The sequence below is a fragment of the Geospiza fortis genome, unplaced genomic scaffold (genome assembly GCF_000277835.1).
Source record: "Geospiza fortis unplaced genomic scaffold, GeoFor_1.0 scaffold195, whole genome shotgun sequence".
Classification (NCBI taxonomy): domain Eukaryota; kingdom Metazoa; phylum Chordata; class Aves; order Passeriformes; family Thraupidae; genus Geospiza; species Geospiza fortis.
The window spans coordinates 2,991,472-3,010,446 of NW_005054324.1; the positions used below are offsets into that span (position 1 = coordinate 2,991,472).

General features: G+C 39.8%; 1 protein-coding gene across 1 annotated transcript in view; it reads left to right on the forward strand.

The window, feature by feature from the left end:
* CPED1 (cadherin like and PC-esterase domain containing 1) overlaps positions 1-18,975 on the forward strand; it is a 145,838-nt gene that overhangs the window by 9,891 nt on the left and 116,972 nt on the right. Inside the window, 1 exon segment of the mRNA XM_031056942.1 lies at positions 3,682-3,868. Coding sequence (XP_030912802.1) covers positions 3,682-3,868 — 187 coding nt within the window.

Below are 18,975 nucleotides of genomic sequence, written 5' to 3' on the forward strand. Positions count from 1 at the left end.
TGCCCCTGCTTGAACTTCCTTTTTTTTTTTTTTTTTTTTTTTTTTTTTTTCCTCTCCTATGCTGCTATCAGTGTTCTGTTGAATATTCGTCACTGCCAAGCCAGAGCATTGTAAACACTGCAGCCCTTCTCCAGAGACCAGAGGAAGTTGCCTCCCGCATCAAGGCTGAGGCTGAGGCGGGATCTTCCCTGGCACATCCCGCTGCAGACAGGCGGGCTGAGCCCCTGGGGATGCCTCGGGGCTGGTTGGTCCCTGTCCCCTGTGCCTCGTCCTGCGGGCCTCGGGAGGGCACCGGGGCCAAGCAAGGCCTGTTGCAGCAGATGTGCCAGTGGGAGAGCCCTGGCATGCTGGCCCTGGAGTATTGGCCGCAGGGGAATGGAGCCACTGCTGGGTGTTTGAGGCAGGGCCTCTTAATGTTTGAAACAGAATACTTGAAGTGACGCTGTGGGAGGCTTTGCTTCCACAAAGAAAGGTGTGTTTTCCTGGCATAATAGAAGTGTGTGGTAATTGTTAGTGAGGAGGTGGGGCACACAAAGTGATGCCACATCCAAGGCAGGACCCTCAGCCCAGGCGGCGCGGGGATGGACAGGAGCGGGAGAAGCCATAATCGCCAGCAGAAATGGAACTGGAGTGACACTGTCTGGTCTGCAGCCCCTCTGTACTCCCCGCGTGTCCTCAGTTCACCCCTGCAGCACACGTGGGATGGAAAATGGAATTTTCTTGAAAATAAAGCAAGAGGAGTCTCTATCTTCTGGGTTTCTTCCACGATGCAAGTGAAATGGAAAGTAGGAAGTGTTTGGCTGGAATGCCTGGAAGAGAAGGGAGAGAGAGCACAAGAGGGGGGCTGGGACAAGGGCTGGATTTAGGAACAGGGAGGGAGGGAGGGAAATGGAGAGGAAGGGCTGCCAGCAGCTGCTGGCACTGCGAGAGAACAGGAAATAGAGAAGATAAGAGGAGAGGAAGGAGGGGCAAAGGCAGAAGGGGACAAGAGTGACGTTGCTGTGGTGGGCAAGGGCCATCCGAGAACTCTGTTTTAAAAATTCTGGGATGTCAGGAATGCTGTCAAACAGGTGACCTAACACAGTTCCGACGACTTCACCCTGTGCTATGTGTGCTTACTCTGGCCAGCAAGTGATCAGCCTTTACTTGAATATCTCAGTTTCTAAATTAGTTTTGGGTCGCACATTTAGCAAGTATATGTGGAAGACTCCAATAGTGTTGTATTGAGATTTTTTCAGGGTCCCTTCATCAATAATTCTAATTCTTTCCATGGGCAATGACTGCTCTGAAGGAAAAGAACATTTGGTGTTAGAAGCAAAGGGCTCTGAAATAGTTCGTGATCTTTACTGCTGCAGAAAAACTTACACTTCAGCCAAGCACAATGGAAACCTGCATCTCACACTCAGGGGATACACTGCTGAGAAGAGTGACTTTAGCACTAGATCCCAGGCCTATAAACAAGTGGACACATCTTGAGTGAAATTTATTTCTATAAAAGCATCTGTCTCTTTTCAGTCTAGTCTACTGTGCAAAAAATGTGGTGACTTGTTTGTGTAGTGCTTCCTATCTCCAGTGATAAGCTTACTAAAATTAGGAGTTATGAAATAACTTAACTTTTAAACTGCTGACAACTGTCAGGTTGAAATTCACAAACTTGCACAGAACTAATTTAATGACCTGAATTTAATCCCTGCTGGTATGTTTCAATCCTAAAGACAAATATATTTCACCAAAATAAAGTATTGGTTTTTAATGGTGTTTTTATTCCCACATTGAGCAACCTACTTTTATGCTTTATTTTATTGAGATTTGAACAGCAAGGTTTTTGAGGGGGTGCTACTAGGGTGGCTTCTGTGAGAAGCTGCCAGGAGCTTCCCCATCCCCCATGTCCCACACAGTCAATGCCAGCAAGTTCCAAGACAGACCTGCCACCGGCCAAGGTTGCGCCCATCAATGATGGTGGTAGCAACTCTGGAATAACAGATTTAAAAGGGGAAAAAGTGATTGTGCAACCCAGAGAGAGGAGTGAGGATGTATGAGAGAAGCAACTCTGCAGACACCAGGTCAGTGAAGGAAGAGGGGAAGGAAGTGCTTCAGGCATCAGAGCAGAGAGTTACCTGCAGAATGTGATGAAGACTGTGGTAGGGCAGGCTGTCCCCTGCAATCCTCAGAGGTCTGCAGTGGAGTAGAGATCCACCAGCAGGCCATGGAGAGCCCATTCTGGAGCAGTCTGTTCCTGAAGGACTGGGTCCAGCTGAAGAGGCTCATGCTGGAACAGTTTGAAGAATTGAAGCCTGTAGGAAGAACTCATGTTGGAGTAGTTCATGAAGGACTGTCTCCAATGGGAGGCACCCCACACTGAAGCAGGGGAGGAGTGTGAGGAGTCCTCCCACTGAGGAGGAAGGAGCAGCAAAGACAATGTGTGATGAACTGACTAAGCCCCCAGTCCCAGCTCCGCTTTCTCCACTGAGGGAGGGGTAGAGAATTTGGGAGGGAAGTTGAACCTAGGAGGAAGGGAGGGGTGGGGGAAAGGTGTATTTGTTCTATTTCTGATTATCTCACTCTAATTCCATTTATTATCAAACAAATCAGCTTCCCCAAGCTGCATCTGCTTTGCCTGTGACAGTAATCAATGAATGATCTCTCCCTATTTTGATCTCTACCCACAAGACTTCAGTGTATTTTTCCCCTCTGTCCAGTTGGAAAGGTGGTAGGGTGGCTTTGGTGAGCACATGGCTTCCCGACAGGGTTAGCCCACCACATTTATTTAAGACATAAAATATCCCCTTACCCAAAGATATGATGGCAACAGCCCAGTGATTTGCCCTTTTCAGAAATGAATGTTATGTTTGCGCTACGACTATGTGTTCGGGGTGACTCTGTTCCATTTTTTTCTTTCAAGCTCATACCTCAGGGTAGACATAGAGGAAGGGTTTTCTCTAGATGCCACAGTCCCTAGGCACTATATGGGAAGACAGTAAGTAGTAGATAATGTAAGTGTTCCTTGAGATTCACTGGGGACATCAGATACCTTTCCACTTGCTCTTATATACAAGCCTCTCTGCCAGTCCTCCTATGGGCTAGATGGTGTTGGACTAATAAGGCCACAAAGGACTGTCAAGGTTACATTTAACTTTCTAGAGCACAGTAATCTCCAGTTCTGTTTAGGATTCCTGTGTCTGATTTTACCCCAGTTTTCTTCTTATTTTTGTTAATAATGCTGCATAGTAAAACTCAGATGTCTGCACTTACATCTGCATAGGACCCACGTTCCTTGGAACAATTCACATGGGACCTCCCGAGGCCTCTCTGCTCAGGTGACCATAGCCACAGTCAAAGACAGATAGCATTCCTGTTACCAGCTCACCAGAGCAGCCAGATTTGAGGAAAGTTGTTTCCACAAAGGGAAGAATATGGTTTAAAGATCCTTGAGTCCTAACCAGAGTTTTCAAACTTTATAGTATCAGTTCAAAATGAAGATAGAAAAAATGGAGAGGCAGACAAAATAGAATTTGTGGTCCGAAGTACCAATATAAAGCAAATTCTTAATTATACTAGAACTATTTTCACTGTTGTCACAGTAAGTTATTAGATATGTTTTGTGGAAAAAAAAATTGTATTTTGTACTGCCGAGGAATGTCCTATCTTACAATCATTGTCTTTGCACTGTGTTTGCTGTAGATCGATGCCTCCATTCTCCAGTACTTTGGAAGCCACACGAGAAGAGCAATTCTGTATGCGCCTCCTGCTCACCATGAAACTGACCGTCAGCTCTATCAGCGCATCCTGGCAAAACATGGATATACAGTCACAGTCCTTGAAAACAGGGGACTCGTGGAAGAGCTGAGGCATGAGGGCCCTTATCACAGTAAGAATAATTGGACTTAGTTAATATATTAATTAATAAGTGTGATCGCTAAATGCGGAATTGATCCAGTGTTCTTCAACAAACATAAGACATAAAAACTCTGTTAAAAGTAATGATAGAAGCTAAATTCTAGCCCTTCTCAGATGTGTGGATATTTTTCCACAGTTTGGTGATTCTTCCATTAGCTATATCCTTCTGTAAAAAATGCAGCAGAGTAGTTCATCATAGTCTTGACAACTAAATCAGATCAGTTTAGTTCTTGATGACTTCTCATACCAACTTCATCAATATAACTGAGGAATTTTCAATAGAATGTTTCATAACAAAACACATACCTACTACATTTTCTACCTTATCCTTTTCTCTCCTAAAGAAACTTGTTTGTGTGAAGGTTTTTTCCCCTAGTAATGTTTTGATTGTTCTGTAAATTTGTTAAAGAACACAATATTGAACAAGTACATTTTGGTCTTGATGCTGAATCTGGGATGGATTACTGTTGGTTCTTAGTTCCTCTTGAAATTTGATCCACACTTCAAGCAGTCTACTGAAGAATGCTGATCTCTTGTACAAAGGACTGTAGCTCTATTGTGTAGTTACACTGCGCTTGATAGAGAAACTTGGGCACCAGTTAGGTGTGTGATGACCATGTTTGAGTGTTCTTGGACACCTCAGAGTTATGGACTGAAACTGTGATGCCAATTTGTTCTTGGAAATCAATTCAGGAAATGGAAGGCTTTGAAAAAAGTACACAGGCTACTATTCTGCCAGAAGAAAAATGGTGTAGTTGGATATTTCTTGGTGTAGTTGGATATTTCTTGTGCTAAAGGGTGTACTCTGCATCATTCAGGCTTGCAATATACTTCTGGAGCTACCAGAGAGCTCAGGTTTGCTTTGAGTTTTAACCAAACCAGATAATTTCATAGATAAAAAACTACAGTTACTTAGCATGCTTGAGATTGCTCAAAATTCCATCACTAATTTCAAGTTTCTCTAAGAAACTTTCTTGTAGATGAAGTACATGTGGTTTGCTTTGGCAGGCTGTACCAAGAAGTAGTAAATTGTCTTCATCTCACTCTTACTTCAGTCTAGTTTTGTAGTCACCTTATAGCCACTCCTTGCCTTGAGTACTTTCCATCTCAGAGTGACAGTGCCATGTCTTCAGGCTTTACTAATGTCAGATGGGCTGCAGAGAAAAGTTGGTATCTCTGGGGACTATGTGCACCATCTCTGTGAAATACTTTTGTTTCAAATGGCCAAGGAAGTGGGCATGCCAAATTCAGTTGCAACTTATTAAAAAAAATAAAAAGAAAAAGAAAAAAAAAAACTGTACTAGATTTTCCTACAGTGCTGAATTCAGATTGAAGTTCTCCTGTACAGTTTTTGCACTCCAAATATTGCCTCTGCAGAAATGAGCTTAACTGTGGATATTTATACTTTACAGGCTAGAATCAGTACTTCCTGTAGTGTTTTTCCAGTAATAATAATAAAAAAATTAATAAAAAGGTCAGGTATTTTCCAGAAACATCCCACAGCTTCCAGCAGATGTTGGATTATGTAAAAAAGTCAAATGCTTGCCAACTTAAGGCAAAGAGTAAGACTCTACTGCCATTTCATGGCAGCATAAATCTGCCTTTAACTATTCTCTGTTAAGTAAGTGTCTAGCTTTAAGGTTATGTTTTAAAAGCAAGAAATAAGTAATAGAGCATGTCTACATACCAACCCAATGATCTTTTCTTTCAGCTAAACAAATTACATTCAAAGTTAATTTTCTTCCCCAGTAGATGGTGGGGTTTACTCTTCTGGATGGGATAATATGCTTTATTTTGGAGAAGGGTATTTTGAGCTATGCTTTGGTATAATATTTTTCTAAAATGTTATTAAAAATATGCTACTTTAGGCCTCAATTAAAAATATATAGATAATGAACTGAGAAACACAGAGTATGAGTGCTGTGAAAAATCTAAAAAAATAGTAATTTCTTAGTACTTGATATTTCTTAGCAGCTCTATTGGGTGCTTTTATTTGTGTGCAGTCTTTCTTACTTATGTATCTTTCAAAGCTCACTCTAAATTTGAAAGGACTTTTTTGTTTTGAATGGCTGAGAGCCAAGACTCTAGCTAAGTCATATATGGAAAAAAATTCACCACAAAACATTCCTAACTTTTTTTTGGGCTGGCCTGCTAAGAATTTTTGGACCAGTTCTGCTGCTGCTTGAAACCCAAATGTGACAGCTCTGCACACTGATCCTCCAGAAAGATCCTCAACACCTGGGCTGCAGCACTGTGTTCAGTTCATTGCAGTAAGAGAGAAATGTCAGGGGAATAGTTTTCTTCAGTGGAAACTTTTCACTTCTTACAAACCATCCAAAAGCATTTTGAGTTTTGGTAACTGGAAAGCAGTTGGCTAAAAAGAAAAAAACATATTTTTTTTTTAATCATGGCAGAGACTGTGGTTTATGGGTTTGCTATCAAAAATCCATACAGATGTGTTCTACAGTAAAACATAAATTATTCAAACCCCTAATTTTTCACTGAAAAATAGCTTTGTCAGTGAATTCTCAAGAAGCTTTGCTTGAACAAAAAGTAGTTGTGCTTTCACCATTCCTTAGCAATTAAACCCACATGGAGGGAAAATTCCATGGACTGATGGTGCCTGTGCCTGTTCTGAGCTCTTTGAGACTTCCTTTTGCAGCAGCCGTAAATGAGCCAGTTTGCTGTAAATTTAACATGTCTCTTAGTCTGCTGCCAGGATGGAGATAGAGAGGTGGAACTGCATTGAAATTGTGTTAGTAGCAGATGATGGAATAGTCAGATTTTGCAGAGAGCTGGGATTACTGGGAAATCTATTTTGACATGGTCAGTATCTCCAGTAAATATCTGTGGTAAATCTGTTTTGAAGCAAGCAGTTCAGAAGAAATTGCTGATGAGCAAACAGCTCATCATAACAGCTGATAAGAAAGGTACCAGGTTGTATTGGCCAGCACATCTACAAATGGCACATTTGTTTGGTCTGCCAGGTAGTGTGGTTGGTCTTCCTTCCTCTCCTCTGGAACAAGATAAGCCTTTGCCACAGCCTTGGAGGGGGTTGAAATTGGTGTCACAATCTCATGGAAAATAATAAAAGGATCAGAAGGAGGAGTGAGAAAGCCCTACACTTCCAGGCTTTCTCAGGAGAGATTTGCCATACTGAGCTGTACAAGCCTCTGGGCTTCCTTGCCTCAGCCCAGGACAGAGCTGTGTTGCTCTATCAGAGATGAGTGGGATGGGCCACCTGTCTTCAGAGCCCCGTTAGATCCTCCCAGAGTGGCAAATACCAGAGAAGAACTTGCCAAATATTTTCCAGTGTCTTCTGCCTTCTTCCCTGTTCTTCCAGTCTGAGAAGCTCTCATCTCTGTTACCACAGTAAAGATTAACAGGATGCGTGTGTCCCTATGTCTCTGTGCTACCCTGCCAACATTTTCACAACATACTTTAAAAGGAAGGTTTTATCTCAGAAATTTGTTCTCTAGTAGGCATTTCTGCCCTCCAAAAATAATGTTCTCTAGTTACTGCCTGCTGCCTGAATCTTTCCTGAATTCCACACTTTGCCTAGATGACATCTTCAAAGATAAATAAACTACTTTTATCTTTCCTTACAGAGCCATCAGTTTTTCTGTCCTTTGCTGAATGTGCCAGCCTCATTACTCTTTGGTGACCCTCCCATAATAGGCATTTCCTTCATTCCTCAATTCTTCACCTTTACTAATAGTTATGCAAATCTCAGCAAACTTCTCAGGCTCTAAGAAATGTGTGCAGTTGTATGTTACAAATCTGACTGGCCAATTTTAATTCATTCAGCAAGAACATGCAAAATTCCGTCATTACCACTAGCTCTTGGAGTGGAAACGATTGTGCATAAGCTCAGTGGTAGCCCATCGGTCTGGCCATGGAAAAAAGCACAGGTATTCAGGCTCCTGACAAACTGAGTGCAGCATAACATTACATGCTCCCTGCTGCTTTAGAGTGTTAGTAATTTGGTGAAAGCTCTTGCAATTGCAATGAGAGACTTTAAAAAAGAATCATAAACCATTTTCATAGTATTGCTTTTACATTATCATTTCCTATTTTTAAAATACTGCAGTTAAGTATTTAAAATTTACTATTGCCTCTTTTTGCAGTTTGAATGACATCCATTGAAGATTAAATTTTAGCCATGCCTTTAGAAACATCGCTACAGTACAAATATTGATGTGGGTTGGGATTTTTTGTATGATTTATTGTTCCATAAGATAAGTATTGAAACCATCTTAGCTTTGTTCAATATTTAGCTTTTCTGTCTATTTCCATGGAAATCAACACCATTTTCATGTCCTGTTCATTTTCCTGGCATTATTAAGTAGGGATCATATACTACATAGACACTTAAATTTACATATATTGCAAAGAATATTAGACCCATAGTTATTTTCTTATTTTCTGACATTGTCAATATACACTGGATTATGTCTTTTTTTCTGCCATTTTAACAGCATACTATGTTTAAATACTTGGCTGTGTAAACTAAGCCCTAGTTCCAGCAACTAACAATGAGGATGATCTAGCTTTTTGCAGATGTGGGAGTGGTGCTTGGGTGGAGCTGCACCAGCAACAGGAAGGGATGATTGAGACAACAGACCCATGGGAGCAAATCTGAGCAAATCTTGGCCTTTCTCTTTATGTGCTTGGGTCAAGAGATCTGTCTGGTATTTAAAGTGGCATTACTACATATTACAGCAAGGAGTAAATACCCCCTCACTGATAAAGCCATTTGAATATATCCAGGTATAACTCATTTTGCTGTAAAATGGTGGTTTGGGAATTGTATTATTATGGAACATAAGGCTCTGCTGCCCCCCTCTTAGCTCTCTGTAGGCAGTTTATTCACTTCTTTGTACACAGTGGTGGTCATTCCCTGTGGTAAAAGCTGGTGTTGGGGAATGTCAGGGAACATGAGGCTGCAGGAGCAAGCACAGGTGTTGATGTAGAGTGATGCAAAGTTTTCTGTCTCTCTATATATTGTATGACTGAAAAAGTGGCTGGGGGGTACAGATGAAGGAAAATTCTCATTTGATTTTCCCCAAAAGCAATTTTTGGAGTCAGTCTTTGTCAGTTTTTCATTTTGATTTGCTGGGTATCCTTTAGAAAAATTACTTTTTAAAGAAAATTTACATTTTTCATGGAAGAAAATTACTCAGTTCACTTTGTTTCCCAGTTCAAGCTATAAGGCCAGAAAATGCTGCCACATCAGTTAGAGATGGAGAAAACTAGGCTAGAAACTGTATGAGTCACTGTCAGAACTAGGATGTATGTCTTCATGTTATTCCTTTAGCATATTGTATCACCTCTCACTGTTTTCCTCACTGTTCTCCTCACTGTTCAAACTTTTGACCAGAGGCTAAGTAGGAGAAGTATCAGCTTAATTGCTGACATCTGGCCAGCAGCAAGCACTTGCAGAAATGCTCCTTCGTAAGTGCAGCCAGTAACTGTTTCCTCAGAGCTGCTAATTAGTCTAGAGAATAAACTGCAGCCATGGGTTTCAGAGGCCCCCAGGGGCTGGTGATTGTCAGACATTAGTTTTTCATTTTCCAAGACATACCATATCAGCAAAATTAGTGAAAATGAGAGAAGGTGCTAGAGACAGGAGGACACAGTGATGCTCTCTCTTCACTGAGTGTGAAGGCTGGTATGTTTGGGTGAACAGAGGTGCTTGTTAACAAAAAGTGTTAACAAATTCTGCTGCCAAGGAAAAAAGAACAATCTGTTCATCATGCCTGTAGTAATCAGGGCATGATGTACTACAACAAAGTTGTTATTAGGAAATCTGTTTTGGGAGTAAAGCTAGTGAAGTAATCAAATGGATTTCCTGGAGCTGTGGAGCATTCAATCTTTGATATCTTGAAATATTAGGTAAAGAGATTTTATTGGGTGTAGTGAGTCCCCTGGTGGGGTAACAAGATGGTCTCACAGACTTCTTGGAATATATGACTAGCCTTGAGAAAATCAGGCAGACAAAAATCTGAAGAGGGAAAATGATGATTTCTAAAGATGGAGAGATTTGTGTGAATCAGCTGTGGTGACTCAGAGCTTGGAGTAACAAACAATATGTAGTTTAGAGCATCTTCTTAAAATGCAAAATATTCTCAAAACCCCCAAAATTTATGAGAATATATTCCTGATGGGAGTGGGGAAAAGGGAAGGGAGCAAAAATCAGTCATGCTTAGATAATAGCCAGCTGCACTTTGAGAAAGTAGAAAGCAAATAACGTATTGTTAAACACAGATGTTTTTCATGGGATGGCATGTAAAATAAGTACTAAGAGAACCAAATTTTCTCCCTTAGTGAATAGTTTTCTGTGGAGTTAGAAATACATCAACAAGAGTAGGAAACATTAATTTTAACTTTTTTTCTTTTTTCCTTTTTTTTAAATTTTTCAGAATACAGTTAGGAGGAGCCTCTAGTTTCTGTTTATTTCGGCCTCAGACAAGTTTCTATGAAATCCAACTAACTTTAGCAAACAATTATAAAGACTAAAGGCCCCAAGGAAAATTTCTTGTGTGTTCTGTAAACATCTGGTTGCCATTTTCAATTACAAGGACCAACCCACTGAAGGAAGCAGTTTAGTTTTTTTGGAACAGAAATGGGACACTGGGGTTTTTGTTCTTTTTCATAGTGGAGAGTAAAGGAAATGTCAGGAATAGAGAGGTCACTAGATGTTCAGCTTTTATAAATACAAAAGTCTCTGAGAAAATTAAAGTAAATTGAAATCAGGTTCTGAAAGTGTAAACAACCCTGTGGAGGTAAGGTTAAATAAGCAGGACTGGAGATCCTAGCATGCCAGCAAAAGCACAAGATCATTCTATCATAAGTAAGTAATTTAAAATAGTGTGCAAAATAATAATGGTGAAGCTAGCCACAGAAATATTTTGTGGGTTGCCATACAAATACATGTGTACATTCAAATCTAGCAGATGTAACTTCCCAAAATCCTTTTGGTTAACTGTTGGTACAAATATATAACCAACAGTATACAAAACTGGTTGGTTTCCTAATGCAAAATATATGTAATGTGAGTCCTGAGCTAAGTTTTGACAAAAAAAGCACACATTTTAGAAACACTTCTTTGTATGTAGTTAAACAAGGAGCTTCCTAAACAAGCTAAATTGGTAGAAATGTGATCCTCAGAGCATACTGAGTTACAAGCATGTAACAGATTTAATCTGCTTCCATAACATGGAAGTTCATTTAGCTTTGGGGAGGAAATGCATTCCAGAAACATACATACATTATCTTGATCACTTTTTAGTTTTGCTTTTAGCAATTAATCTCATGCCACACACATCATTGGTTTCAGTACAAGACATAAGATTCTGACACACACAAATGAATTCTGCTCTCTAATGTGATGCTGTGGTTTTGTGTTAGAAAATCTAAATGCATCATATGTTTTTCTGAACAATATGTATTCTTCTTCCTAATTACTAGCAGAACATGTTCATGCTTTGTAGAAGAGCACACAAACGATTTCTTTGTATTACTAAAATAAACCCTCTGTAAGATTGTACTGAATCCTCTGTTTCAAATACACTCTTTTTATTTAGAAAGTGAAATTCTTTATTTGTTTGTAACAAAAGTATAAGGACATTGAGCTCTGCCAGGTAAAACCAAAATATAGCATTTAGTCCTAAATGTACCAAATATATCTTTCTCTGAATGTTCTATTTACTTTTTAAACAGAACATACAGTCCAGTGGAGAGTGGTATTTAAGGGGCTGACTTAGAGATTACAATAATTAAAATGATACATGCTGATTACACAGTGAGCTAAAATTAAAACTTTACTGGAATAAATTATGTCATGTTAACAGAATCTGAAAAACACCACTGTCCAGGAAGATCCACACGTTTGCCAAAGGAAAGCAGCAATGTGCACAGCTACTGAAATTAAATAAATACAAGGGATTTAGGCATAAGTGTGGCTGCTTTGTAATATGCTAGCAACATGCAAATCCTGTAAAAAGCTTTGAGGTAATTTTTTATAACTGTAGTGTGTCAGATAAGAAGATAACAGCATACAATTGCTTTTTAAAGTATTTTTAAAATGCTTCCCTTTAAGAAATGAATCCTGGCTCTGATAGGGTTCAAGCAGCGACTCTGGTTATAAATATATATGTCTGTTCCTAAATGTCAGATAATTGTCTGCTAATATAGGTGCTGGGAGAATGTCAGTCAGTCTAGCCAGAAGCCTGTCACCGTCCTGCCAGAGCACTCTCTGTAAGGGATTGTTGGTTAGGACTGCTCAGTGATTTGGCTGCTGGAAGCTGTGGACCCTTTTTGATGCAGTCACTGGCTCTGAGCCCTGGTCAGCTGTGAGAAGTGTGCTGCTGCCTTTCATCACTGTGCTCCCATTTTAGGTAGAGGCATTATATACCACTGAAACAAAAACACTATTTGTTTTCTTTTTTTAACTTTGGCTACCATGACTTTTATTGGTTCAGGCAGCAAAAAGCTTATACACTGTGTAGGCCTTCATTGTAATTTGCAGCCAGCCCACACCATTCCTAGGTTCAGATTCCAACTTTCTCCAGCTGCATCCACTTTCAGCTGACAGCTCTTTTGAATGCTGCATCCCAAAGCCACTCCAGACATCAAAAGTGCAGTAGCCACCCACGGTTTAGAACATGTTTCTGAAAATTTCACACAATGTATTGTTGTTACGCTGGTTTATCTTGCATCAAAAGGGAACCTTTTCTTCTGATGTTCATTGTTCGTTCCCTCAGAGTAGATTTTTCAAAGTAATATTGAATATTTTATTACTCAGCCCCGAGGTTGTCCATTTAGAGGTAATCCTAGTTTGCACAGATGTCAAAGACAATAGAGGCTCCTCTGACATTCTCAGAAATTGAAACTATTTCTCAGTTTCAAGTTAATAATGAGATCCTCTGGATTTCTGAAAAAAAATATTTCATACAGAAAATTATTACTAAAAGTGACACCCTATCTTTGATTAAAAAGGAGAAACCCTCATATCACGACTTTCTATCATTTTTGGCAGGCATGTTTCCTTACAAAACAATGCCAATTTTTCAAAACAGAAAGGCAAAATATTGAAGGGATTTGGATTAAAAAGTAACAGTGGATTAGGATTTGAGCAACTTCAGCTAGTAGCAGGATTAAAAAAATACAGTCTTAACATATTTCCTCAATGGTGCCTCACATAAATAAAATACAGTCCTCTGCTGATAGAGAGATGCCCAGAGGAGCTGAGTGCTATGCGTTTGAGAAAGTTTGAAGCAAATTGTCCAAGTCATGAAGTGTCTCTATAACAAGATTATTGTTGTAATGACTTTGTTTCTGACATTCGTGGTAATGCTTTCAAAAATAAATATTTAGCTATAAAAAGGATTTTCAGTTTTAATTTATAGCAACTACTAAAAGTGTATATATATAGAGAGCTTACAGAGTGTTCTGTGTTTTGTAAATGCAAGATGAATCTGGCAGAACCACAGTTATTTTAGATCTGAGAGAATACAGCTCAGTTGATCTGTTTATTAAAGAAGGATTTTTGGTGTAAAATGGAGAAATAAAACAAGATCATTTTTGTTTATTTGGAAGAAAACCAGTTCACTACATTTTTTTTTCTGCAATAGGCAAAATAGAAAACATATCAGCATACCAAAATACTGTTCAACAGGCTGATAGACAAAATAAAACAAGATATAGCTATTTTGGAGCAAATCAAGAAGCATTTTTCTGTCTACATGGGAATTAGGCACTTAAATTTTTTTTCCCGTTTGGCTTTAACAAGTGTATAAAAAAACCTCTCTCACTTCAGGTTTCACAGGCACAGTGAGGCCAAGTATCAGTGGAGCCTGTCTAGAAGTTAATTCTTCAAAAAAAAAAAATTCAGGTAATTTTCTATAAAGATGAGGCTGAAGTCACGGACTTTAAATAAATAGAGCTTGACGTGTTAGCCCTATTTTCCCATGGAATGTAGTGTTAGGGCTTTAAAAAAAGCTCTAAGGGTAGAAGTGAAGGTATGTGAAGTAGGAGAAAGCATCAAGTTTTCTTCTTCCTTTACCCAGCCCCATGGCACATATGATTTACACCGCAGATGTTACAGTACACATTTTTTTGCAAATCTGACAAATATGAGGATATCTGTTGATCTTCAAAAGTGAGGTCTGACCCTACATTTCTTTAAAATGTTTGCAGAGATAATTTTAAGGTCTCCTTTAGAGTCCATGTTTTATGGATGATCTACATGGCAGTCCATATGTCTATCATGGACTTCCACTACCCCATGGCATGCCAGGTGAGTAGAAGTGAAAGGCAGCATAGCGTGATACATAGAAAACAGTATCTGTGAAGTGCAGCTGGAAACCCTTACATTGGGCATGATTTAATTATTGCATCACTGTCTTCTGCAGTTTTGTCTAAATTATAAACAAAATGGGTCAATTCCCTGGTTCCAAGGACAAGTGATGCAGTATGGCTCATGTCCATGTATCTAAACTGTTTTCCCTGACTGAGGGTGGCCTGCTTCTCGCTGAGTTTTAGGAACTGTCACTGGCTTAGGCTGTCTCCTGGGACATCGCATGGCCACCCAGGGAGAAGAAAACAAACACAGTAGATGATTGCAGGCCAGTGGTTGAGCCTGTGTCCTGACACTGTTTATTTTAGCTATTGCCTTTATTCCCAAGCTTCTTTTTTTCAGAATTGTTTTGTGTCTCCTGGATATTACAGAACCTGGCACACTAACAAAGATAAGTATAGGTGCCTGAGTGCTCTCATGGCAGAGATCAAGGTCTGCAATTTGGATCTTAAAATATGGGGTTTTGTTTCTTGCATATGTGATCAAACATCATTATTTTAACATTATAATTGGCATTCTCATTCATTGTAATTAGAATGAGACAGGACATTAAGACAAATAAATCAATTTACTCCTTAGCTGCTTATCCTGAGGCTGCTATATATCCACAGAAGGGAAGAGGCTGTTTTCTCAGCTCTAGCTCCATTTCTACCTTTTAAGGTCAATGATGAATTCTCATTAGTGCCATCCTTCAGAGGGCTTCTCAGCTCAGGTACCTAATGTTCTGTTGCAACGAGTGGGAGTGGTAGAACTGGTGGGGCGAAATGCAGGATGGAAAGCAATCACAGGCTGGCAATTTGGTTTCCTTGGGAAGAGCTCCTCCTCCCTAGGAACTACTTTCAAATTGAATCTTCTTTCCAGCCACCAGCTCTTTCTGTTTGTTGCATGTTCCTTTCTAAAAGCCCAGACTTTTCCTTATAAAAGTAGGATCTGCAGGTTTTGCAATAGTCTAGTGGGGAAGGCGCCTCAGTACCACTTGTTAAGTTCTATGTACACACTCATCCAAGTTAGAATGTGCTTCCAAAAGGTCCCAAAGGTGCTTTGGGGCTCCTGTTCACTCATCATGTTCGGCACTGTGGTGGAGTCTCCCCAGGGACATCTTGGGGATCCCAGGGCAGGGGCTTGTGTCTTTGACAGGGTTACTGGGCTTACCCCACCCAGCACTGTGCCTCTGTGCTCCTTTGTGTGTGTGTGCATGTGCATAAGAGAGAAAAGTATTTTGTGGGCAGATCCCCTTCTTGCAATGTCCCTGGGAGCAGCTGGAGCAGGGTGCTATTTGAATTCTCCCACCTGCTGCAGTTCCACTGGGCTCCATTGTGCAGCCTGGTCCCTGCATGTCTCAGCTGCATGACCCTTCTTCCCACATGCACATTCTCTCCTTCCAGATTTCACCTGGTTTTTCATGCCAATCTACTCTCAGTAGCCTCTCTCTAATATTTCCCAATCTGTCATCTGTCTATTTTGTCAGGCAGTTTCCTTCTCTACCTTCACAGAAGGTAAGAAAACACCTACACAGATGGATTTAGCTGAGCTTTGGTGCATTTGTGACATCCCTGCTTTAATTAGGTACCAAGTACTTCCATCCTACTGAAGGTTAGGTCTAAGTCCCACAATATGTGGGTGAGAAACATATATAGCAGCTTTGACTGTCGTGGCTTATGTTGTATATTAAATACATATAAAGTAAGAATTCCAGCATTTGGGAGCAGTTGGGCTTGGAAGTAATTTTTGCTTGCATACAAGAAGAGCATACTATATTGGATTATTAGGAGCTTTTAGTTTCACTGAGGCTTGCTGTGCAGAAAATACCCATGTGTGGAGAACATACCAAAGTAATCTGAATATTCATCCAAATCATGGTGTGTAAGCACAGAAGTGGAATAACAGACTCGAGTGTTTGAACTGCCCCAATGTGTTTGTCATTGGGTCAGAACTGCATATTTTCCTTTTATTTGCTGTTGAACTCTACTAGAGCTCAAAAAGTATTTTGACAGCATATTTTCATACCTTGACAGGTTATGCCATGATAAAACCTATAGGTTGTTAGAGCTGCAGTCTATAATACAACTCAGTGGAGAATTTTTCGTAGCCTGACAGTCTTTCCTGGATAGACTGAGAACCATCTAATGCACCTGCCTTGCAATACTGCAGTATTCTTCTCCCTGTGTCAGACTAATGTAATTTTTGAATGCACTTTTATTTCCAGTATTCTGCCCATTCTTTGGTTGCACAGAAAAGTGCATGGATATAGTTTAATAATACTGCAATTTGATATTTTTTTGCTACCTTTGGTTGTCTTATTGACAGTTATCTGCAAATAGAAAACTCAACTTTAAAATGTTTGCTGCAGGTCTGAAATTTCTTTGTTTGTTGTCTGCTATATTATGGTAATTTATTGGTTGAAGAAAGGATTGTTAATCTGTTGCATAGATTATGATGTAAATGGAGAAAGGATTGTCCTGTCTGTTCTCCATTCTTATACTTATGCCTGCAATAGATTTCTTTTGCTTCTTTTACAGAAAGTCATCTACCCTGTATGATCAATTGTTCCAGTAAGGAAGATGGTGACTCTTTAACTTGGTAGCTAGGTCTAAGGCAGTTTTGGAGTTCAAGACCAGGTGGGGAAACTAAAATATCTTTACACATTTGAGAATATTTTTGATATAAACAGGTAGCTCTTGGCTTGTAATGCTAATTTTTTTACTTTTGAAATTTGCCTTTGATTGACAAGGAAAGCAGGTTTGAAACCTGTCTATGATATAAATAAACAGTAATAAAATAATTCTTTCTTTCAGGCAAGAGTGGAAGCATTATGCCTCTCCATTTGTAATTAGACCAAATATCCCTCCACAACACTTGCAGAATAGATACAGGATAGTCAAGATTACTCTGTTTTTATGAGAGGCACTGCAAACAACTTCAAATGCCTATTTCACTGCCTGAATTCTGAACTCAGATGTGACTGTGCATTAATTCTTGAGCACAGGGCAATGTTTTGTGCTAAGCTGTTCAGGGATAGATGAACTGTCCTTGAAATTAAACTGGTTCCATTTGGTTCACACCAGCCTCTCCTCTACAAAGAATGCTTCCCTTGACATTTCAAGCCCTCTTAGTTAGGGAGTAGTTGAGCCAAAAAAAAAATCCTGATCATCCTCAAGGGGAGTGAGTAGTGACTGTCCTCAGGATTCCTTTAGCCTTTCCCTGGCAGCCACACAGCAACTGCACAAAGTATTTTGTGAATGAATTGACTGTGTCCAACCGTCTCAGCCTCAATCGAAGCATAGGGTATTTTTTTACATTTAAAGTACTCGACGGCAATTAATGTGACAATAGATTTTAGCCTAATTTGTCCAGCTAAGCTAGTGGTTATAGGGCTATGTCTTATAGTGCAGTACAGTCAGTCTGAACACACTCTGAAAGAGTGAAAGATTTGCATATGGCCAGGTGAATAGCTGCTTTCCAGAACAGTTCAGAAAAATATCAGAAATGTCACCATCTTATCCTGTGCTATCACTCATGTGGAGTGATCGTTTCTTCATTGTTGTCATAGTAAATCCATATTGGTAATAGCTCATGACCATCGAGGGCCACACCAAAAGAGAAATTAAAATGCTTCCAATAACTACTGTTTTTAAGGAGAAAATTCCTGAACTCCTAGGTGTGAGACATTCCTTTAGGGAAAGTCTTACAAATGAAGTATGGATATCAAAAACTTGCAAGAGGACATGTAATTAACAAAGAAAAACTATTCAGTCAAACAAGCGGCATTCTGATATTTGCACAAGACAGCCAAACTGCTATAACCAGAAATAGGCTTCAAAGGATGTTTTCCCCTGGAGTGCTATCTGTGAAGCTCAGATCATCAGAGGTGTAGAATTCCCACATCCCCATACCCTGTCACACAGCCTGCCTGATGCTGCTGCCCGCTGAGATGCTGAAGAGCATAAAATTCAGCCTAGAATCAAGAGGCAGTCAGTGAGGCAGAAGTTCTTTCTTTCAGACATCTGTTAGTGCTTCCACTTTAAACTCCTGGCTAGCAAGCTATTGGCTCTTATAAATTGACAACATGGCAGGGTTGAAGTCCAACACATTCCTCTGTCCAGTTTGAAGTAGGATTTATGCACAAACACTACTTCCATAAATACGTGCTTCCTCACCCCACTTGGTACAATCTGTGCTCCTTCCATTACCATTCAGGAGCAGAGGAGGTTGACTTTTTTTTCCCCATGTATACTATGAGGACTTATGACCCATGAAGCTAAAACTTGCATTAATCTAAAACATATTTATTTTTTTTTACAGATCAGGATTACAACATGCTATAAGTACAACTGAATACAGTTGAATGCATCAATATGTAAACAATAACTTCTCCTGAAGATCTTCTCTTTACATCCATGCAGCTTAGAGGTGTCTGAAAATATATTTCAAGTAGAGCTGACACAAATTTCTCTTAAAAAAGGATCCTGTACAAATCTCAGGATCTTCCTTAGCAGAGGTTCTATAGAGGAAGGTATTGATACATGTGTTTAGAAACTGTTCTTTATTTGCCCTTTGCTGCAAATTAAAATGCTTACTTTGTATCCTGTCTCCACTGATTAAAGAGACAACTGACTTTGGATAGGCAAAATTTATTCAGCGGTGGTGTGGTTTAACTCCAGCCATCAGCAAAGAACCACCCAGCTCCTTGCTCATCTCCCCCTGGTGGGATGAGAGAG